This window comes from Chiloscyllium punctatum, chromosome 5 (assembly GCF_047496795.1).
Source record: "Chiloscyllium punctatum isolate Juve2018m chromosome 5, sChiPun1.3, whole genome shotgun sequence".
In the NCBI taxonomy this organism is placed as follows: Eukaryota; Metazoa; Chordata; class Chondrichthyes; order Orectolobiformes; family Hemiscylliidae; genus Chiloscyllium; species Chiloscyllium punctatum.
This window is the reverse complement of record NC_092743.1, coordinates 39,766,271-39,791,110: the sequence shown is the minus strand read 5'-3', so window position 1 is coordinate 39,791,110 and position 24,840 is coordinate 39,766,271. Positions and strand designations below refer to the sequence as shown.

At 40.2% G+C, this 24,840-nt stretch overlaps 1 protein-coding gene across 1 annotated transcript; it reads right to left on the bottom strand.

The window, feature by feature from the left end:
- Window positions 1-1,861: 1,861 nt before the first annotated feature.
- Window positions 1,862-24,840, bottom strand: klhl18 (kelch-like family member 18). The gene is made up of 10 exons (XM_072570091.1): window positions 24,684-24,840; window positions 24,422-24,552; window positions 22,443-22,583; window positions 19,858-20,056; window positions 17,833-17,993; window positions 16,356-16,492; window positions 14,168-14,390; window positions 12,460-12,564; window positions 10,076-10,187; window positions 1,862-5,556 (listed from the first exon to the last, which is right to left on the bottom strand). Exons 1-10 carry the CDS (start codon window positions 24,798-24,800, stop codon window positions 5,170-5,172), a joined length of 1,713 nt encoding a protein of 570 aa, XP_072426192.1. The 5' UTR covers window positions 24,801-24,840; the 3' UTR covers window positions 1,862-5,169.

Below are 24,840 nucleotides of genomic sequence, written 5' to 3'. Positions count from 1 at the left end.
GCCACCATGCTGCCCCAAACCAAAGCTTTTGAGAAATGACCTGCAAACACAACTACATCATAGGCAGTCGTGGGATTTGAACCCATGCTTCTAATCGTGATCAGAACTTGAATCCAGTGCCTTAGACCACTCAAAGTTTGGTAGAAGATTTGTAGCTCGGGTGCTCGTTGTTGTGGTGCTGTTCGCCAAGCTGGGAATTTGTGTTGCAAACGTTTCGTCCCCTGTCTAGGTGACATCCTCAGTGCTTGGGAGCCTCCTGTGAAGCACTTCTGTGCTGTTTCCTCCGGCATTTATAGTGGCTAAGCGGCAGAGACAGGCCACTATAAATGCCGGAGGAAACAGCACAGAAGCGCTTCACAGGAGGCTCCCAAGCACTGAGGATGTCACTTAGACCACTCAGCCAAGTCACCATGATCCCCCCCTCCCCACACACAGACACAATACGGAAAGATCAAACTACTGGAAACCATGGCAAACAAGAATAAATATTATAAACTGTAATTACAAGTGTAGTGAAATTCCAAAGAGTCCCACATCAGTGTTGAATGAAACTGATCTTTGTAACTTTGGACAAGGGATGTATTCTTAATCAGTAACATTTTTTTGACAAAAAAAAAACAAAACTGGAGGGCTGTTTCCTGTGCGACACTGCAAAACCGTCATAAATTCCTTACTTTCAGACAATGATTTAAACTCATTACTGAGCACAATTTTAAAATTTGCATATGATAATCATAAAATAAATACATAATAAAATGGTAGGATACTAAAAAACAGAAAGAGATATTGGAGTGTGCAGCTACAGATTCCTGAAGGTAGCAGGATGCAATAAGTAGATAAATTAAAGCAAGCACACATTTTCCTTGAATAGTTAGCCACAGATTTGTATAAAGCATTACTTAAGTCACAGCAAGTATACTATATACAGTTGGTCACTGCAATACTGGAAGAATACAAACTGTACAGAAGAGTGCTGCCAGGAATGGAGAATTTTAACTATAGGGAAAGATTGTGGAGTTTGGAAGTCTGAAAATAAAACATGTTTTTTGAACAGAGGAATTATAGGAGATATACCTGTGGCAAGAGAGGTCTAGAAATTGTGGATAGTATTTTCCTTAACAAATAATCAGGGATACAAAGAAGGATTAGAGGAGCACTGAGCATCTTTTTCACCCAAACAGTGGAGGAAGTTTGGAATTCCCTGCTTGAAAGGACAGTAGAGCAGATACCCTCTTCACCTTTAAAAGAAAATTATTGGGTATACCCTTGATATATTATTTGCAGACAACACAGACATTAGCCAAATAGGCTCCTTCTTAGTGTAATTTTTTAAATGAAATTCATGGCACTGCACATGCGTGATGCAATCTGTGTGCAGAAATTGATATACAGCTGCCTATCAAACAGTAATGTTGGGCTTATCTTGTAGCCTCGCAGCTACATTGCAGAGTCAGCAACTAACGTTGCAACATGACCCACCTAACCAGCAAATGGCATAAAAGGCAAAGTCGTTAACATGATAACATCAACAGAGTACTTTGTGTTTTTGAAGCGTAAACACAACCTTCAAAGTAAGTTACTCCAAAGGTTGTGAGTTGGAGTAGAGTGTCATAAAACCACAGAAAATTAGGAATTTTGTTCTGCTATTTTTGACACCAAAAGGTATACATGATCACTGTAAGAGGCAAGCAGTCACATGTAGACCTCTGCAGGTATTTTGTAAGTTGTATACAATGGGAGAATATTTAAATTTAACTTAGTCAACAGGAAAGTCCAATTAACTGGTTGGCTTCAGTCTTGGTAACTTCCACGTATTGATAATTTCCACATATTGATAAATGAAATGCAAACTCTGAATGGGTTCTGTAGGAATGTACATAATTTAATACAACTTTACATTAAAAACATTCAAGTGTTCCAAAGTAACCTGGTAATAAAATATTGTGTACACTTCAGAGACAGCACATACAATATGTACCACTGATACACAAAGGTTTGACCTATCACTTACTGTAACAGATGGATGGATAGAAGTAGATTTTCATGATTACCTGTTTTCTGACAGTGATCTGCGCAAGGGGTTGAATGGCCAACTCCTGTGTCTTATTCTTACCAAGTTAGGAATCTAGGTTTCACATTTGATATTGTAAAAAGGATAGATATCTAGGGACCCAATTCTCCTCCTTTCCTTCCCCTATTAGAATAATGATCCTTCTGTGGAGAGAGAGTCAGGCCAACAGTTTCAAGTTAATGACAAAGACCTAGCCAGCATAAATCATCTCATAGGGCAATAACCATTGCTTATAACAAGTTGCGTTTATGTAGTACCATGAATATCCAAAGCTGTAGAGCTCAAATTCAAAATTCAGGACATTTGAGGAGGGCAGGACAAACTTAAAAGGACTTGGGTGCACTGATTCTTCACCAATCCCAATGGAGCCAAACAGAAATCAACTCATAACTGGGGCTTAGTGGAAATTACTTTGGGACACTGCCTCTTCTTTACTTCTATTAAGAGACAAAGTATCCAAGAAACTGGCTCACAGGGTTTAAAACTGAAGAACACATCTATAGATTCCCCAAGTCTGTGATAAGCATATGTTTTAGCTGATTAAATAAGTGCAGCTGGGATTCTCAGACAGATTTGGAGACAACATTCTGGCTTCACATCAGAAATCAATTTGTGCAGAAAATGAGCACCATTCAATCAGTGAATTTGATATATGATCTCTTGGCTTGGTAATTGGTTCCAGGAATAATTCAGCAGACAGCAAATGCTTTACTTCCCCAATTATTCCAATTTGCTGTGACTTTGGCAGAGGATTTACCCCACCTTGTTTTTTGGGACAGTGAAACTGCTTCAGATTTTTTAACTGTCCAGTAAAGTGAATGAGCGAGCCTGTGCCATTGAAGTCATGTTGACTAAATAAATAATTTGTTTCTAATTTTTGTTTTCTTTGGGAATTAAGTTTATAAATTGGAGAAAAAAATATACATGGGTCTAGTAAAAGAGCAGGACAGTGGGTCAAGAGCAGAAAAATCCATACTTGGGCAAATGGCATGCTTCATTGGTGCAAGATTTTGAAAAAAGTTATATTATTCAACAATGCAGTATTTGGCTGTAGTTTATTTAAATATGGCTCAGCTAACTCATTCAAGCATCATAACCTGGAACACATGACCCATGTAGTGTAAATTAATTATATTTCTAGCCCTCCCTAATGAGCCATTAAAACATAAGCACTCAGGTTTCTCAGTTGTGCCAGCAGTAGGAACCTGCAGTTACCTCAGTACCATTATAATAGGGAGATGGCTATCCATTGATTCCTGCTGTAATGTGTCAAGGAGCAGGAGAACAGAATATGCTTCCACATCAAATAATCAGGTGAGATTTAATTCCTACATACATAATTAACGGTTACTTGTTGGTAATAGTAGATTACAGTTTCTAATTAGAAAACTGTACTACACAGAGAACCAACTGTAAAGCAAGGAGAGTAGCACAAAAGCAATTTCAACACAACTTCATTTGCATCTCTCAGTCTGTGATGCTACGTAAAACATGTGCACCTTCTGGTTCATTTCTCTGGGTACCCATTATATTCTATGGACTGTATAAACAGAGAATCCTCTTGCCTTACATTCCAGTCAACGAATCAATGTCAGGTGTCTGCTCTGCTACACTGGAATCTAATCACGTATTCAATCTTAACACACCCCAAATCATCTTTTCAATTCTAGCTTGTAATTCCATCTTGGATCTTTATTATTCTAATATTAAAAAAATTCACGGTGAGATTCCATTCTCCAACTGACTCCGAGGTGTCTTTTGTTCTATATGCAAACTGTGCAAACCCCAACACCGCCCCCAGCTAAATGTCTACCCAGTAAATGACATTTATAGTTTATTAACATACAGTAGCTACCAACATAATATTGAGAATAAAATGTCATTTGAAATCACATTTAATATTGTGCAATACTTTTCTTCTGTCACACTCCCAAAGGCAAACCCACACCAATCAACATTTCACTCTTCAGACCAATGCTGTCTTCAATTGCTTGGAAGAACAAAATTGTACAGTTTGGTGTTCTCCATGGTGCAGCAGGCAGACTTTACATATTCCCCTAGTTGTGGCATAACCACGAATTGCATTCTGTAATTCTCTCCCAGATATCCATTACTCTTGATAAACAAAGTACTCATAAGTAAAGACCCACATCACCATCAGGTAGTCTTCCTACCTTTTGATTACCGTAAACATTTTTTTTAAAATCACGATATTGTAATTATGTCTATAAGCTCCTAAGGACAAACAACACTTGGAAGGAGAGAATGTAGAATAAGGAGCAGGACCAGGAGAAAAATGACAAGAGTGGTTTTACCTGGGTTGGAAACAGCAGCAAACTGCACTATCATAGTATACAAAGAACGATTATACCGTCCTGGAAATGTAAAACCATTAGAACTTCTCATATTCATACACTCACTCAACTATCCCAAGACAAAGTACTATTCAACACATTACTTAGACCAATAAGAAGATAAATATACACATTGACTGATCAGCCTTGCAGGAATGGTAGACGGGCCACCAAGTAGGCCATGAAGGGAGTGCTCGACCGGGTCTTTACAGCCAGGTGAGGGGTTGTTCATTCCAGGAACACTATTGCAGACATCTAGTTCCAGCAGCAAGTACTCAAGAACAAGGTGCATAGGTCAGATGCAAAACAATGTACAACAGGACTGTCAGTATCTCAGCTTTCTATTTTCACACATTAAAATCTACGTCCCAATGGTGAAAAGGAAGTCCCTAACTCATGGCAACACTCAGTCAGACACTAGCTTTTACGGATATGCTGATGTGAATTTGGGTAATCATGAGAACAAACTATTAAAAACACCTGGTTATTTATGCAAGTGTAATATATAAAGTACTTATAATTTTAATTAAAGGGCTGCCTTTAAAAATACCAGAGATTCTACTGATAGTGACAGAGTACTGATAAGTTACCAGTCTCTGTTGGAAAGACGTAATTATCACTGCATCATCTTTGGCCACGGACAATGATCAACAGACACTGAAAACTGGGCTCCCATAAATATACTATTGTTTCTATATCTCTACTAAATGCTAGACTTCCCTGACGAGGGGAACGATGACTGTCTTACACACTGAGGAGGGGAATGCACCCTACACCAACCCCACCTTCATGACACACCATGGGGGCCATAAACGTCCAGCGGTTTGTATCAACATCATACATCTCCATTGAGTTCAAGTTGTACTGTCCATCATAGCCACCGATGGCATACAGGCGGCCACAGCTTGACACGAGAGACACCCGGCTGCGACGAGTGTTCATAGGAACAAGTGGATACCACTGGTCCGAAGAAGAATTGTAAACTTCCACAATACTCAAGAAACCCGAGCCATCGTAACCACCGCAGACGTACATCTGGCTGCCTAGTGATGCAGCCCCATGCCGACAGCGTTTATTCAGCATACTCGGCACGGGGTACCAGGTAGTGGTGTGATGATTATAACATTCAACCTGTTTCCAAAAAAAAAGTGAATTTAAGAACAAAATTAAAACAAGTACATGTCATTTGGTCTTACTGTGCTCATCTAGATTGAACTTGAACTCAACTCATTACCCAGATCATCGGTAAACGGTTTAATTCTTTGCCTGCACAAAGAGTCCCTGGTGTGGAGAATCTCACATTTGTCAAACTATGATTTTTACATTCATTTCTGGTATATCCAAGCTGATAAGACCAACAGTTATTGCTTATCCCTAGTTTCCCACAAAAAGGTGGTAGTTGTGTTTTTTTTTGAAAAAATAAGTCAAGGATTTTACTCCAGTAGCCAAGAAAGAACAGGGAAAAAATTCAGGTGGTGTGCACCTTGGAACTGATGCTAGTTTCATGTATCAGCTTATCCTGATCTTTATAGTTTTTGAAGATTGAGAGTTTACGAGTTAACACCAAAAAATCTTCAGTGACTTGTTGCATTGTACACTCCACCCTTACCAACAGGCCAGGGATCAACCTTGGTTTGAAGAGGAGTGCAGGAGGGCATGCCAGGAGTGGCATTAGTCCTATCTAAAACTGAGATGTCAAGCTGGTGAAGCTACAAAACAGAACTTCATAATCTTATACATCTTATGAGGTCCCTCCCTGCCTTCTCTGCTCTAAAAGGAAACAATCCAAGCTTATACAACTTGCCAAGTTAGCTTATCAGTTTCCCACATTGGACCTTGTCAAAGGCTTTGCTGAAGTCCACAAACTACATCAATTGCACTACCCTCATCTGCATACCTCAAAAATTCAATCAAATTTGTTAGGCACGACCTCTTCTCAGGATGTCACTCACTGATCTTTCACTCGCTGGTTTATCTCCAAAACCCTAATTGTTGCATTAGCTGTTGTCCAGTCTAAGACCATAAGAAATAGTAACAGCAGTAGGCCATTCTGCCCTCGAGTCTGCTCCATCATTCAATAGGATCATGGCTGATCTGACATTCTTCACATCCACTTTAGTGTGCTTTCCTCGTAACACTCTACTCACCTACTGATCAGCAATCTATCTCAGTCTTAAATAAACACCAGGACTCTGTCCCCATAGCTCTGTAACAAGGAGTTCCAAAGACACTCAAACTTCTGAGAGGAGAAATTCTTCCTCAACTCGGTCTTAAATTGGTGTCCCTTGATCTGTGACTGTACCCTCTAGTCCTAGACGCTTGCATGAGTGGAAACATCCTGTCAGCATTTACCCCTTAAGAATCCTACATGTTTCAATGAGATCACCTCTCATTCTTCTAAACTGCAGTGAGTACAGTCCAAATCTGTTTAGCATTTGTTCATCCCTTCACAACCATCCCTGAACTGCCTCCAACGATATGATATCTGTCCTTAAATAAGGGACCCAAAACTGCTCATAGTAGTCTAGATGTGGTCTCACCAGCACCTTACACAGTTGCAGTAAGACACCCCTTATTCTTTTACTTCAACTCCATTGAAATAAGGGCCAATATTCCATTAGTCTTCCAGATTACCTGCTGCACCTGTGTGCTAGCTTTCTGTATTTCACGCACATACACCCCCAAGTCTCTTTATGTTGCAGCTTTCTGCAGCTTTTCTCCATTTAAATAATCTGTTCTTTTGTTTCCCTATCAAAATAAATAAGTTTGCATTTGTCAACATTATACACCATTTACCAACTTTTTGCCAGCTTCTTAATCTATCTCTATCTCTCAGACGACCTGTCTTTCCATCTGTTTTGATGTCATTTGCAAATGTAGCTACAGCACATTTGTTTCCTTCCTCCAAGTTATTAATATATTTTGTAAACAGTTGTGGTTCCAGCACTGACCCCTGTGAAACCCTACTAATCACAGGTTGCCAGCCTAAAAAGAGAACTCTTTAACCCCACTGACTGTTTCCTGTCAATAAGCCAATTCTCTATCCATGCCAATATATTACCTTCCATACACTTTACCTATGATTTAATCAATCCTTTGGCAACTCCCGTGGCCAGAAAGGAATTAAAGACTTGAGTCATAACCCCTGTAATTTTCACCCTCATCTCCTGCAGCAATCTGGGATGCAACTCATCAAGACCCAGGGACTTTTCCACTTTTCAATTCACCAAACTTCCGATACCTCTTCACTTCCTATTTCAAGACTGACCTTGAACCACAGTCCCCATCCTCAAATTCTGTATCTACATCTTCCTTCTCCAAAGACAGAAGTGAAATACTCATTTAACATCCTACCAATGTTCTCTGGATCCAAGTACAGATTGAATCCTTGGCCCCTAACGGTCCTGACTCTCTCTGGTTATTCTCTTCCCCTTAGAATATCTTGGATTTCTCCCTAATCTTGCCTGTCAGTGTTTTGTCATGGCCCCTCTTTGCATTTCTAATTACTTTCTTTAATTCTCCTCTGCATTTTCTATATTGTCCTAGGGCTACTTTTGATTAGCTCCCTTTGTAAGTATTAAAAAACTCTTTCCTTCTTACCAAGTCTGAATATACCTGGGCAGCCAGAGATCTCTGGGCTTGTTGCTCCTACATTTCACCCTAAAAAGGGAACATACTTGGCTTTCACTCTCACCAATCCCATCCTGAATACCCCTCACTACCCCTGGCAACATGCTATATGACTCTACGAATCCATAACTCTAAGTGTTCAACTGTAGATTTACGCAGACGTAACCGTTCTCATTCTACTTTGGCCAGATCGTAACTACTTACATACCAAGGAGCATGTGCAGTTAAGTGATAGTCAGGGCTAAGTGATTCCACAACTGACAAATCAGATCTAAACTCTGTAGTTCTGTCAAATCAAGGTGAGAATAGAGATGGACAATTAAACAACTCACTGGAACAGAAATTTCCACAAATATCCCCATTTTCAATGATGGAAGAGTCCAGCACATCAGTACAAAAGATAACAGGTGAAACATTTACAACAATCGTCTGCCAGAAGTGCCGAGTGGATGATCCATCTTGGCCTCCTGCAGAAGTCACTGGGATCATAGATTAGTGTCTCCAGTTAGATTCACTCCAGGAGGTATCAAGAAATGGTTGGAGACACTGGATATGACAAAGGCTATGGACTCTGACAACATTCCAACAGAAGTCTTGACCTCACGATTTTGCCATGCCCCAAACTAAGTAATTCCAGCACAGCATCTCCCCAACAATACGGAAAATTGTTTTAGTATACCCTGTACACAAAACATAGGACAAATCTTAGCCAATTACTATCCCACTAGTCTACTCTCAATTATCAGTAAAGTGATGGAAGCTGTCATCAATAGTGGTATCAAGTGCCACTTGCTAAGCAATAAACCACTCTTTGGATGCCCAGTTTCGATTCCACCTGGGCCACTCAGCTTCTGATCTCAATATAGCCTTCGCTCAAAAATGTACAAAAGAGCTAAATTCTAGAGGTGAAGAGAAAGTGACAGCTAATGACATCAAGCTGGCATTTGACGAAGTGAAGCAAAGAAGCCTTAAAAAAGCCAGAGACAATGAGAAACAGAGGTCAACTTTCTGCTGGTTAAAGTCATACAAGGCAGAAAAAGGATTGTGGTTGTAGAAGGTCAGTCATCTCAGCTTCAGGACATCTCTGCAGGAGTTTCTCAGAGGAGTATCCTAGGCCCAACTATGACTTTGTTAATGACACTCTCTCCATCAGAAGGGTAGAAGTTGGGATCGTTTGCTGATGATTGCATAATTTTCAACACCATTCGTAACCCCTCAGATACTGAAGTAGCCCATGTCCAAATCCAGCAAGACCTGGACAATATCCACGTTTGGGCTGAGAAGTGACATTTTACATCTGCGACACAAAAACCTGGCTATGACCCTCTCCAACATAAGAGAATCTTATTATTGCCCTTGACATTCAATAGCAATACTATTACTGAGTCTACCACCATCAACGTCCTGGGGATTACCATTTACTAGTAACTGAACTTGGACTAGCCATGCAAATACTGTGGCTAAAAGAACAGGTCAGAGGCTTGGAGGCCAGCAGTCACCTCTCGACTCCACACATCCTATCGCTGATCCAGAAGGCCCAATCAGGAGTGTGATGAATTCTCCTCATTTACTTGAGGTGGTGAAGTTCCAATAACACTAAAGCTTGTCACCATCCAGGACAGATCACCATTTGGTTGGCAACACATCATCAAGGTTAGTCCTTTCACTTCAGCTCTAGAATTCAGCTCTATTGTACATTTTTGAACCCAAGGCTGAAATTCAGGCAGGTGAGTGGCACAGGTGAAATCCAAACAGAGTGTCAACAAACAGGTTATTGCTAAGCATACACTGCTTAGTGCTGCCCATATACAAATGAGTGAATTTTAAAAACTTGATAGCAAAAGTGAGCATCATGAAAAAGAGGTGAGGAAATTATTTAATATGCCTTAGTTGTGCTCTAGCTGCTTGCTGTCTTCTTATGAAATGCTATCACATGGATTTAGAACTGCGTTGTTCATGCACAACTCTGTTCCCTTTATTCCAAGCTTGAACTTGTTTTCAAATGAATCCCAGAACATACCGTATTAAATATTTGCAGCCCATCATGCCCTCCAGAGACATAGATCCTCCCTTCAAACACAGTGACCCCTGCAGCACTGCGGCAGGCACTCATTGGAGTCACAGACACCCATCTGTTGGGAATCAGGGCAGAGGAATGGGTTAGCAAAATCATTCCCTTGAACTTCTCATTGTTGCTGTTACTTTTAAATCAGTTAAATTAATTGAATTATTTAATCTTCCTCAGCTTACCAAAACTTACAGTACTTTTAAAACTGATGTCTCGGTTAAAGTTTTAGTTGCCCTCAATATTTAGCAATCTTTTGTTAAATAATTCAGACGAATGCTTTGGGATTTTGCAAATTAAATATACACTCCTGTTGATATCATTTTAGTGAATCTCTTCTGACAACAGCTGTGCTCAGTTTGCATCATTCTTAACTTGAGTCAGAAGGCAGGACACTTGAGGTTTGAACACAAAATCTAGGCTAACACACCCAGTGCAGTATTGAGAAAGTGCTGCACTGTCTTTCAGGTGTGACGTTTAGCTAAGATTTGCAGTCTCTCTCAGCTAAGTACAAAGACACCCCCACAGCATCATACAAAGAGAAGGGGACTTCTCCTTCATAGTCTAGCCAATATTTAAGCCGGAAACAAGATTACATATTCATTATCTTATGGCTTGTAGGATGCTCACACAATTTGACCACCTCATTTCATTCTATTTGAATAGTGACTACATTTTAAAAGTAATTCTTGATTGTGAAGTATCACATTTTGGGAGATCATGAAATATGTTAAAGTAACTAATTTCTGCAGGCTTTCCAGGTCAGCAGTAACTCATTTCAGCAGGTCTTACTTTAAGAATAAAGTTAATGAGATCCAAATAATAATTTGTGTTTGCTTTTTCCTCCTATATTCTATGTACTCTTTATAAAAATATGATGTCAGGTTTATTAAACTTCCCTCACTTTTAAAAGATTTGTGTCCCTGAACATCCAATTCCTCAGTTTTTCCCATTTAGTGCACATTTTGGCTTCTTCCTTCTAATATTAATCACCTCAATTTTCCTACATTGACCAGTCAAATGAAAGATTCTACTACCGTCTATTCCATTCTTAAAAGGTTCCCATTTGATACAGAGATAAGGAGGAACTGTGTTTTTTTTACCTTGAGAGGGTCTCTTCCCCAGAGAACAGTTACGGTAGAATCTTTGAATATTTTTAAGGCAGTAGAGAATAGATTATTCACTGACAAGGACTGACTAAGGGGGTGGATATTTATTGGGGGTAGGTGGGAATGTGGAATTCAGGCCACAATTAGATCAGCCATGATCCCATTGAGTGGCAGGCTAAAAAGGGGCCAAATGACCTATGTAAGCTCCTAATTCAAACATTTATATACTTGTTTGTATGTTCGTTTTTTTTTTAAATTATAAAAGTTCCCAATGCAGGTTTTTGGGGAGCCATAGGGGAGGTGATCACAACTGTAATTCTTTTTTTAAAAAGATTCCCTTGTATAGTTTTCCAAGAGCATAGCATTTCCCAAACTGTTTTCAATGAAGGGAATATTTTTGAAAGGCATTTGCTGTTGCAATAACATTGAAAATCAACAGCACAGGGAACCATTCTGCCCAATATGTTTGAGCTATGAGGTGATCTGATCTAATTTCATTTCTTGCTCTTGATCAGTTTCGTACCAGCATTAGAGTTCTTCAAGTCGATGTATAAGCAACTTTTAAATACATTGAGCATTTCTGCCTCAACGCCATTAAATTCATCATTGTATTCATTCCATTGTAAATTAATGATTTCTAGACATTTACAAAGACAGGTTGACCAGAATGCAGAACCTTTTTGTATTAGGGTGGCACGGTGGCTCAGTGGTTAGCATTGCTGCCTCACAGTACCAGAGTCCCAGGTTCGATTCCAGCCTAGGGCGACTATCTGTATGGAGTTTACACATTCTCCCTGTGTCTGTGTGGGTTTCCTCCGGGTGCTCTGGTTTCCTCCCACAGTCCAAAGATGATCAGGTCAGGTGAATTGACTATGCTAAATTGCCCGTAGGTGTTAGGTGCATTAGTCAGAGGGAAATGGGTCTGGGTGGGTTTCTCTTTGGAGGGTCAGTGTGGATTGGTTGGGCTGAAGGGCCTGTTTCCACACTGTAGGGAATCTAATCTACATGGATGTGTTATAATAGTGGACTCTGCGGTCCACTGGTATATCATCAAGATGAAATGTTAGATCCTCTACTATTTCTTGTAAATTCTCTTAGTGTTCTGATGCAGCCTTTTCCATTATGGAGGTCCATAAAAAAAAATTAGGCAAAGTGCTCATACATCGCCAACATTTTATCATAATTGACATATGGTTATAAAAATAATAAGACAGTATGAACAATACTTACTTGTCAGCTTCTGGACTGTAACATTCCACAGAGTTGAGGGAGGAGATTCCATCATATCCACCACAAACATAGATGTGTCCATCCATGACAGCAGTTCCCATTGCACTGAAACAAATAGAGACAATTTGAGTTGCTGGTTGTAGAACTCCCTCCAATAAACAAACAGTCAGTGCCCATTCACATGTATGGAAAAACAGATTTTCCATTGTATGGATGAACTTGAATGATACATCCACCCAGGTACTCTACCTCAAAATTTAGCTATTTGTTAAATTGTACCAAAGTCAGACCTCCAGTGTTTTATAGGGAGTCCATCCCACCTGCTGGATCACTGATTCAAGAATCTCTGGACATCAATCCTAAATTTATTCTTCACTGGTTTGAAGCTGTACTCTTTTGCTTGTCACAATTAAATTAAGGTTCCAGATTTACCTTCCCATTATCATTTTCTATCTTCTATTCCTTTATAAGATCACCCATCAACCATCTTTATTCAAGCTTAAAATCCCAAGTCTCTATAATCCTTTCTCACAATTCACTAAATTGATTTCTGCAAATAGTCATGCATGCATAATATTTTTACATTTCTATATGGACATCTTACAACAGTGAACTATGCAGTCCACTGGTACATTATAAAGGAAATGAAACGATGTTAGATCTTCTACTCCTTCTTGTAGATTCTCTCAGTGTTCTTTGGCACGTACAAGGTAACACAATATGGATCCATTTCAAGAAATAAAATAGAAGCAAGACTAGATATTTGGCTCTCCAAATCGGCTCCTCCATTCATTAAATCACAACTCCACTTTCCCCATATCCTTCATTATTCAAAAATCTACAGAGCTGTGCCTTGAATATACTCAATGTTCTGTATCTAAAGCACACTGGGGTAGAGAATTCCAAAGATTCACAACTCTGAGTGAAGAAGTTTCTGTTCATATTAGCCCCAAATGGCCAATCCTTTATTCAGATTCCACAGCTCAGGAAGCATTTTTCAGTTTTACTTCATCAAGCTCCCTAGACGTTTAACATGGTTCCATTAGATTATTCCTTACTTTTGTGAACTCTGGGATATATATTTGCAGCCCATGCAACTATACTCGTATCCCAAGATCCAGTCGAATGATACTTTGTTGCATTCCCACGAGGACAAGCATGCCCTTCCACGGGACACATTACTCCAGTTACAGTTTCATTGATAACCAGTACGTGTAGTTAAAAAAAAATCAAATTGATGAAAAGGATTACAGCGGTAACAAGAGAGGTTTCTTCGATATTGCCACCCTCTCTGATGCACAGGAAGAGTTGAGGGATATGGACCAAATGCTGGTAAATGGGGCTAGATTAATTTTGGACATCTGATCAGCATGGATGAATTAAACTGAAGGGTCAGTTGCCATGCTGTATGACTCTATTAATGGGCATTTTGTCCATGGCAAGTCTTCTACCAGAGTCCAAGTGCCAACCAAGCAGCACCACTTTTGGCCTGGAATTATATTCTTGCAAATTATCCTGATGAGTGCAAAATGAAAAGCTTTGACAAAACATGTATATGTGCAGCCACGTTCAAGTTGTGTATTACCAAATTTGTTAAGCACTGGGTAGCAGATGGGGAGACACAGAGATTGTCGAGTGAGGAGATAGAATACAATGTGAAAGAAAGGAGATGGTGAATGCAGGTTTGGCATTGTCCAAACAGTCCTACCTGCGCTTACTGTTCATGCTGGCCACTTTGGTCCACTTGTCTGTCTCTGGGTTATAAACTTCCACTGTGTTTAACCTCGATTGCCCATCGAACCCACCTATTGCGTACAACAGCCCATTGACCATGGCCACACCCACACGACTCCGAGAGGTTGTCATCTCCTGACACCGCTCCCATCGATTGGCAATGGGATCAAACACCTCTGCCACATTCAGAGAGTCACCTATAAAGGCAAACATGGCAGGAAGGGCAGTTAGAATGGGAGACAGGCAGCATTTGTAGTACAGACCAGTAACAGCTTTCTAAATGTTAGAGAGTGAACCACTGTCTTAACTATCCATCAATGTCTTAATATTCAGTAACAGCTCTACAGAATTTATAACGTCTAGTAAACATCCAGTCACAAGCATGAATGGGGTCAGGGATAAGAATATTAAGTAATACATCCACTGCAAAAGGAAATTACTGTTTAGGTTTGCTCCAAGTTGACAGCTTTCCTTTTATAGATAAGGTAACTGTGAAGGCGTTTTGTGGACTCCACTGAATCCAATGACAATACACTGAGATGCAAAACACATTTCCCTTTTAACATGTTACGGACCAGGCCTGACCCCCTCAAAACATTTCAAGAAAGTAGCCCAGACCGTAACATTGCTAGTTGTTTAAAGCAGGTGTAATACAGCTACCCCAAGAGTGATGCAGCTGGTCAAACCACTTCGTTTTAAACAAAATAGAATTCATTTACAAGATTACCAAGTGAAACACAAACAAAAGAGAATAGAATAACAACCTATCCGAAAACCAAACAGATTATACCAACCTAATGGGGCTGTTCCAAATACTTGCGACAAATCCCACAAACACCTCTTCACACAAAAGGTAAAAATCAAATACAGGGTCTTACAGGAGAGGAGTCAAAAAGAGATCCATATAGACCTGCTTCTTTGGGTCCAGCAGCTTTTACAACTACTGATAAAAACCAAACCAGAGAAAAACTGAGCTGGGAGAACTGGCCACTCCTCTTTCATTATTAAAATGGACTTTTTTTAAAGAAGCTTGAAACTTTTTGCCTTACGCAGTGTCTGTTTGCTATAATCAAACTGGTCATAAGATCCATCAACTTAAGACTTTTTGAAGTCCATGTCTTTGATGACCTCTCTGAAAAGACCCATGGACAATATAACCTTGTTAAAAGGAGTAGCATTGTCACAAGTGACCCACGAATGCCAATCAACCTTTGGTTAAATCGTCTAATTTTTTGTTGTTGTTTTAAAACATCTTTCCTAATTCACTTGTTCCCTTGGAGGGAAAGGGGCAGAGCCCTTGGTCAGATTCTGGAGTATGAGCCGTGCCACTACTATTATCTTCCTCATTCTTCATTAAAGAGTCTCTGCAGTAGATATCTCAGGGTAATGCATTGTAAAGCACATCACAGCCTTACCACATCACTCTCTCAGAAGCCCTTGCTAGAAAACACATACAGGAGCAGAGAGTGATTTTCCTAACCACACATCCAGGGCACTGAAGAAAATTGGTTCCTTGACTGGAATCAGCTACAGCTAAAGCTTGGATTGACCACTGAGCCTACTAGTTACATTGAGCATTATCCCAACCCAGAGATAGAGGTACGTGGGAGTGCAAGGCTAATACTTCTGGAACAAGGAAGGAAAATAAGAAGCAACAAATATCTGAGACCAACAATTCAAATCTGGATAGTAATTTTCTCTTCAAAGTTTCACTGCCTCTTTCCTTACATACTTTTCACCCACCTAACCCCTAATGTAATGCTAATGATATACACACATAATGAGATTATTCTTTGTATGCTATTTGGTTTTGAACAACACACAGAGGTGTACATGTTCAAGTTTTGTGGAGCAATGAAATCAATCAGGTAAACCACATAATTTGTTGGGAAGCTGAAATGAAGGAGAGGGACTCGCAAAGTTTCTTCAAGAGTCATTTGGTGAAAGTTGCCTCCATTGGAAATACATTGACAGAAAGGCTTATTTTCAGCAGGAGGTTCATCTGCAACTCAATGCAGGCCTTTTTCACTTGATGGAAATTGCTTTTTGAATGCAATAATCCTCTCCTATTTTCAGACAAGTACAAAAACATATTAAAATGTGGTCATAAAATTTCTCTTAATTTTCCTAATGCAGATCATTTGAACAGTGAGTTAACACACCGGCAGAATTGAGGCCTCCCACTGCGTAGATCAAGCCAGCAATGGAGGTGCAGCATCGTGGCCGGGTCTTGAAGGACGGCAGATGAGGACGGCGCTCGGGCATGAGGTGATAGTCCTTTGCCTCATCAACAAGGTCCCTGAAAAACAAAATGTGAGCCCTGAAGCACACACATAAGCAACTCTCCTGCTTCCTTTCTTTCATGAATCTTCTTTCATCTTGATTAACTCAAACTCATGACAGAGACACACCTAAGTGGTCATGCCAGATCATAAAGAACTACAAGTGCTACCATCTAATGACCATTGCCAGGAAGGACAGAATCACAGATGAGAACGATGTGGGCCTTAACAACCCCGGGCAAAGCACTTTCCAGCAGATATGAATAGATGGTAGTCTGGAGCAGGAACTCTGCCTGTTCCTCCATTACTTCCTTTCCTTGCCCATGAAGGTCAACTTACACATCATCAATAAATAAGCAAAGGTAGGCTCATCCTCATTCACCATTCAAATTCACTGTATCAAACAGTCCCCACTCACCAAATAAACAAGATCATAAAAGAAAAATAAACTTGCAATAACACAGAACCTTTCAAGAGACTGTTGAAATGGTAGTGCATCCAGATCAGAACATTATTTGCTCAAATCAATCAAGTCCTTGAGCTTCACTGCAGCTCAAAGTACTGGATTTTAAAATGTAGTCGAGGTAGTACAGTAGTAAGGAACTGACCTCTGGGCCAGACGGTCCAAATTCATGTCCCACCTGTCCGAGACCTGAACAGACAATTGACTAAAAGCATTACAGAATCATTCACAATTCAGGATTTCCCAAATATAGATGGCAAATTATGCAACCTCATAGGACAAAAATGTGTTAGTCAATGTGGGCATAGCAAGTGTCCACACATGATGAAATAACAACCAAATAATCTGGAGATCTAGGCATTAATATCTGGTTTTAAAAAAAGGGAAAAAAGACCTCGAACATGGTTTAATATTTCATCTGAATGGCAGTAATTCAGCCAGTGAAGCTCTCCACTATTGTTCTACTAAGACATCAGTCAGAATTTTATGCTCAGGTTTTTACCTTTTTAACTCAAGACTAAGTGCTATTATTGGAGGTTGCCTGCACAAGAACCACTGAAAATGGAGGAGATGTAGGCTGCAACTGAAGAACCCCATACTGACATGGCCATCAGGGCTGCCTCACCCTTGGAGCTACCTGCTTTCTTCCACCACATCTTCACCAGAATTTTCATACTCTCTTCCACTGCTCTTCTGCTGTAACTATCCACGCTTCCTCACAATCCACAGATAAAAAGACAAAAATGCTAGAAATACTCAGCAGGTCAGGCAGCACCTGTTGGCAGAAACTAAGTCAGTTTCAACGTGATGATACAGAGTTGCCCAGTCAAGCTGAACCTTGTTTCCTGTTGAGGACCATTGTGGATGAATTACCAAGATGTCCCACCACCTTACCTGCACTTGTGGCAGCAGCGAACTAAATCATCCTGCTGAACCCTGTCTGTTAGGAATTGTGGTCGACAGAGAGGCAGGCGCACTCTGGTTAGCAGCTGAGGCAAATACTCCTCACGGCTCTCCCGATCAAATCGTACCCAAGCAAGGGCCGCCTCAAATACCTGGCAAAGGGAACAAATGTAGGAATTAGGAGCAGGAATCGTCTTGCTATTCCACGAGCTTACTCCATAATTTAAATGAGAGCAGGTTGATCTGATTACTCCACATCTCCATCTACACAGCTGTTTATCAGGAATCTAATTACCTCTACCAACATTCAAAGACACTGCTTTCACCACCTTTTGAGAAAGAGTTCCAAATACACTCAGCCATCTGCAAAAATAAATTTTTCCTATCTGTCTTACATAAGTGACACCTTATTTTAAATAGTTACTCCTAGTTCTAGAATTGCCCAAATGGATAAACATCATTTCTATGTCAACTCAGTTAAGACTCCCCCAGGATCTTATGTTTTTCAATCAATCTGCCTCTTACTCTTTTAGACTGCAGTAGATGCAAGCCTAGCCAGTCCAGCCTTTCCTCATAAGACGATACATCTTCCCATAATATTAGTCTGGTAAATCTTTCCTGAAATGTTTGCAGTGCATTTACAACCCTTCTTAAAGAAACCAAAACTGCACTCAGTACACTAGATAAGGTCATAAGTATCCTATGTAAGTGAAGCATAACCTTTCTACTTTTGTATTTAATTCTCCTCATTATGAATGGTTACATTCTATTTCATTTAATCATTTGGTGTACCTGCAACTAACCATTGAGGTTCACACATAAGGACACTCATCCCTCTGCATCTCAGATTTTTGCAATCTCTCACCACTTAGGTAACAGATATTTTTTATTCTTTCTGCCAAAAAGACAATTACATACCTTCCCACATTATACTCCATTTATCATATCTTTGCTCACTCAATATTTTATAGTCTCTTACATCCTCTTCACAATTTACTTTCCTAGTTACTTCTGTGTCATCAGCAAATTTGGCAATCATACGTTCATTAGGTCATTTATATAAATTATCGTGAGTTGAGGTCCCAGCACCAATCCCTGTAAGACACCAGTTGTTACGTCTTGTTAACCTGAAAAAAAAATCCATTTATGCCTACTCTTGGCTTCCTTTTATATCTTATATCAGGCCAATATGTTATCCCCCATACCATAAACATTAATGTGGCACTTCACCAAATGTCTTCTGGAAATGTAAGTGTATTACATCAACAGTTACTTTTGTACACATTGCATGCTCCTTCATCAAAAAACTTCAACAGATTGGCTAAACGTGACTTCCCTTCCATAGAACAATTCTGACTATGCCCGATTTCATTGAATTTTTCCAAATATCCTGCTCTAACTTCTTTATTAATGGTGTCAATTATCTTCTTTATGACAGATTTTAAGCCAACTGTCCTGTAGTGTTTTGCTTCCTTCCCTTTCTTTTAAAAAAAACTTACATTTTCTATCTTCCAATTTACTGGACCTTTCCTAAATCAAGGCAGTTTCCGAAATTTAAAATCACAATAGAACTTATTTAAATCCCATCCCATCCATACTACGGTTCTGTTTCCGATAGGATGGACAAAAGGAATGAAATACTATCATTTCTACATCATTCCCTCCTCTTCCTATGCTATTTCCATTCCATTCCTCCTACACATTTTAATTTATTTTGTTACCAGAAAGGATTTGCAGTTGTTATTTTTAAGTGTGTTTGAAAACAAAGTAACATAATCAAAGTTTCATAAAGCCACAGAATAGTCTCAGGCTATGATGTTGTTGATGGTCAATGATGTGATCAACAGTAACTGAAAATTTGTTGTTTTCTGGAACAGATTGGGAATAATCCAGATCATGTTTCTTACTGAGATTTTAAATCAACAACGATCTCTAATACGATCAATGTAAACAACTTCCCTATAGTCTCACTACCAATTCTCCCAACTCAAAACACTCACAGTAAACCCATCATACCTGTTCTTCAGACTTCACATTGAGCTCATCCCGAGCAACAAGCTCAAACACCTCCTCAAAGGGCAATGCAAGGAACTCCTCAGACATGGATACCTCCACAAAGTGTTGATGGATGAAACTGTTGGATGCATCATAAAGGACTGTACACATCATTGTCTCTGCAAACTGACGCACTCCAAGGCAGTTTTTAGGATGCAGTCTATAAAAAATGAGAAGGGTAACAGAACAGAAGTAACAAAGAATATTTATGAGGGCAGAGCAGTAGATGTGATCTATATGGACTTCAGTTAGGCGTTCGACAAGGGTCCCCATGGGAGACTGATAAGCAAGGTTAGATCTCATTGAATACAGGGAGAACTAGCCATTTGGATACAGAACTGGCTCAAAGGTAGAAGACAGAGGGTGGTGGTGGAGGATTGTTTTTCAGACTGGAGGCCTGTGACCAGTGGAGTGCCACAAGGATCGGTGCTGGGCCCTCTACGTTTTGTTATTTACATAAATGATTTGGAGCATCCTTGGATGCTGCCTGACCTGCTGCGCTTTTCCAGCAACACATTTTTCAGCTCTGATCTCCAACACCTGCAATCCTCACTTTCTCCTCATAAATGATTTGAATGTGAGCATAAGAGGTACAGTTAGTAAGTTTGCAGATGACACCAAAATTGAAGGTGTAGTGGATAGCAAAGAGGGTTACCTCAGATTACAACAGGATCTGGACCAGATTGGCCAATGGGTTGAGCAGTGGCAGATGGAGTTTAATTCAGATAAATGCGAGGTGCTGCATTTTGGGAAAGCAATTTTAAGCAGGACGTATACACTTAATGGTAAGGTCCTAGGGAGTGTTGCTGAACAAAGAGACCTTGGAGTGCAGGTTCATAGCTCCTTCAAAGTGGAGTCACAGGTAGATAGGATAGTGAAGGCAGAGTGCTTTCCTTTATTGGTCAGAATATTGGGTACAGGAGTTGGAAGGTCATGTTGCGGCTGTACAGGACATTGGTTAGGCCACTGTTGGAATATTGTGTGCAATTCTGGTCTCCTCCCTATTGGAAAGATGTTGTGAAACTTGAAAGGGTTCAGAAAAGATTTACAAGGATGTTGCCAGAGTTGGAGGATCTGAGCTACAGGGAGATGCTGAACAGGCTGGGACTGTTTTCCCTGGAGTGTTGGAGGCTGAGGGGTGACCTTATAGAGGTTTACAAAATTATGAGGGGCATAGATAGGATAAATAGACAAAGTCTTTTCCCTGGGGTTGGGGAGTCCAGAACTAGAGGGCATAGGTTTAGGGTGAGAGGGGAAAGATATAAAAGAGACCTAAGGGGCAACTTTTTCACGCAGAGGATGTGGTGGAGGCTGGTACAATTGCAACATTTAAGAGACATTTGGATGGGTATATGAATAGGAAGGGTTTGGAGGGATATGGGCCGGGTGCTGGCAGGTGGAACTAGATTGGGTTGGGATATCTGGCCAGCATGGACGGGTTGGACCGAAGGGTCTCTTTCCATGCTGTACATCTCTATGACTCTATGACTTGTTAGTGGAAACCTTCTAAAAACTAGAATTGATCACTATAACTAATCCTTCTATATTGGAAGTCATTAGGAAACAGATTTTGTTATTATCCATGAATACAGGAGTTAGTTACAAGCCAAACATAATTGAGGAAATTGTTACACCAACCTGATATAGCAATGTGAAATCAAAACACAAAATGCTGGAGAAACATATTTGGAGAGAAACAGTTATCATTTTGAGTCCGCTATGACTCTATTAATAATTGTATGACAAATTTAAATTGAATCAATATTTACAGTCTTTTAAAAAGGTACAGGTTCCAAAGTTTTGCCACCATTGAAACTAGTAATTCTTCTCAATTCCCCTCATTTTTAAAAGATATTCCCTAGCAGAGGAAACACTTGCTCTCTTCTTATTGCACAGAGACTAAATGTGGCACTGTGATGGTCAGCTGTCTGAGCTCATTGAAAGCAGACCCTGGGACTGAAACTAAAAACCTCCTGATCGATGCAGTTAAGCACCAGAGGGCCAAGTACTTTCTTCAGTCTTATCACCATAATCACCTTAATACCATACCACTGTGTACAGTCTAACCAGTGCAATCTTTCACCCCAGATTAGTTTTCAAATCATGGTTTCTTCCCCTGAAGGCACAGACTTCTGCTAGGGTTCAGTTCTGGATTTAAACACCCTGAAATATTTTTCCCCAAATGGTCTGCATTAGTTAGTCTCTCAACACTGTTCAATTTCCATTTATTCAATTATCAGAAAGTCATTAAGTCTCTAGTGCATCACAGCTAAGTTGAATCCTATCCTCTTAACATCCGATGAGATAAATACTTCAGCAGGAAACAAAAGAACAATCAGAAAGCAGAACTCTAGCTTGTCTCTTTCTCCTCCTGTGACCAAGAGATAAAACATCAATTAAAGTGGTCAAATTTCACTTCATGCTGGGATCGGTTCTGTCAAGATTGGACCCTCCCTGGCCAGTGGGCACTGTATTGACATACTGAGGTCTGGAAGCAACACTTCTGAATTATGATTGCATTTTTCTCCCCCACTCCCAACACTCACCGCTCTCTCAGGAAGGTGCAGCATACATCCTTTACATTCTGAAGCTGCAAGAAACTGGCACCAATTAGCAACGATTGCACGTTCTGCTGGTCTATTGCCAGCCGGCCATTATAGGCGAAGTTAATGAGCGCTTCCAAAGCACTGTGAGAATACAAGACAGGCTCATTTCAGAATTTATCATCTTTACGCTACACAAAAATGACAAAAATCCCATCAATATTTTGTTGTAAGCATGCTCTCATTCACCTCATGGTTGGAGTACTACACTACCTTTGCTACAGTCATTTAATCCAGATTCATTGGTAAAACATTGGTCATCTTGCTTATTCCCTAGAAACACTGACTTATATTAATGTTTAACTTCAGAACTTGGGAACATAGGAGTAAGTGTAGGCGATTCAGCCTGTCAAGCCTGTTCCACCGTTCAAGAGAGTATTAATATCTTGAAGACTTCAAATCAAATCATTGCTTATCATTCTAAAGAAAACTACTTTGTATAATCTCACCTCATAACTCCTGAAGTCCAGGTATCATTCTTGTAAACCCACGTTGTACTCCTCCCAAGACCAATACATCTTTCCTAAGATGTGGTGCCCTGATCTGCTCACAATACTATAAGTGAGGTCTAACCAGGGTTTTGTATAATTGCAATATAACTTTTGAATCCTTGTTAACCAGAGCTGTTAACCATCCTACAGCAACTTGTCCATGATTAGTAAAATGTAGTCGTCACTGTACATTGAGTTGCATTTGCCCTAATGTGATTCTTCAACAATGTATAGTTCATAGAAAGTTCATTGGATTAAACCAAGTCAAAGGTTATAGCAGAGATTGCCCTGATCCTATATTAAATATTTCAGCTGATTGAAACTAACTGGAAAGTATTTTTATTGATTTTTTTCCTTTCATTTATTATGTGGGTATTGATGGCCATTTATTGCCCATCCTTAATTGCCCTGCAATGGGTTGTAGTGAGCTGCTAAGTCATTGTCATCTGTTCACATTGTTAACAACTACAGTTTCAATCAGCTAATAACTGTAAAGTGAGATTAGTTTCACTGTTATCATGTCTTGGTTCTATTGGTATGTCTCTGGATTCTAACATCCAACTATATTCCTGGTGAAGGGCTTTTGCCCGAAACATTGATTTTCCTGCTCCTTGGATGCTCCCTGAACTGCTGTGTTTTTCCAGCACCACTCTAATCTGGAATCTGGTTTCCAGCATCTGCAGTCATTGTTTTTACCTATATACATTGTTGACTGGACACAGGTATACATACACAATAACCTTTTAAAAATTAGCAGGTTAAAAATAACTACAGAATATAACAGGTGTTCAGAACAACTTTAAAGTGGATCCATTGTAATTGATAGGCAAAAGATGGTGAAGATTGCAGATGGTGGAGATTAGAGTCAAGCAGGTCAGGCAGCATCCGAGGAGCAGGAAAATTCTCATTTCAGGCAAAAGCCTTCTGACGTCTATTCTGATCATAACATTTTTCAAAAGGTAGATGATTGACTGTGATTACTACAAATGGTGTAAACATTGGAGACTGGCTATACCTTGCTCTTCTCCTCAATGTTGAGGTGAGATGGTAGGGAAAAAATCATGAAAAAAAGTTCCAAACCTTTCCAAAAACAATACAGAACATATAAAATACTTCATTGAATTCAATGACAAAGAAAACCATAACAGCCATATACCAGTGCATTCCACAAATATTATGAAGGCAGTTTCATTTGTTTTGGTGCATGAGGAGCAACACTCGAACAAAACACCATGGTGTTTAACCAATGGCACAGGATACTTAAAATCCACCATAGCTTCATATACTGTTCTTCGGGCAACGTCTTTGCAGATGGAGCAACCTCTCCACCCCCAGCACGCATTGACGCTGCGCAGAACAAGAAGCGACAAAATAAATGAGAATAGCTCAGTATCTGTAAACGACAGAGAGTGCGATGTGAGCTCTTCCTACCTGGGGTCCATTCCCTGCATGACAATCTCATCCTGCTTGCATTCGATCATGTCGTTTGTAAACATGGCATGGAAGTACGGAATAGATGCAGCCAGCACAATGCGATGGGCGGTGTACTTGTGGTCACCAACCTGCAAAAGGCCAGATTCATTTAAAGACCCACGAGTCAATAAGGAGCCCCCCCCCCCCCCCCCCCCCAGACACGAATCTAACTGGACGGTGCGGGGTTAGTGAGGGAGGGTGTGGGGCTGCCGGGCCTTACCCGCAGGGTCACGTCGCAGAGTTTGCCCTGCCGCCGGATCTCCTCCATCAGGCCGTAGCCACGAACCGGCAGGTCACTGACACTGAAAAGCAGCAAATCCTCCTCCGGGTCCGCCATCTTACTCAGGGGCTAACTTCCTTACTTCCGGCTCCGGGTC

Excerpts from the sequence above, each read along its gene's own strand:
- klhl18 (XM_072570091.1), bottom strand. The coding sequence starts at position 24,800 with ATGGCGGACCCGGAGGAGGATTTGCTGCTTTTCAGTGTCAGTGACCTG. Across the intron at positions 22,584-24,421 it reads ATGCAGGGAATGGACCCCAG|TGCTTTGGAAGCGCTCATTA; the intron begins GTAGGAAGAGCT and ends GTATTCTCACAG. Across the intron at positions 20,057-22,442 it reads TGCACCTTCCTGAGAGAGCG|ACTGCATCCTAAAAACTGCC; the intron begins GTGAGTGTTGGG and ends CATTTTTTATAG.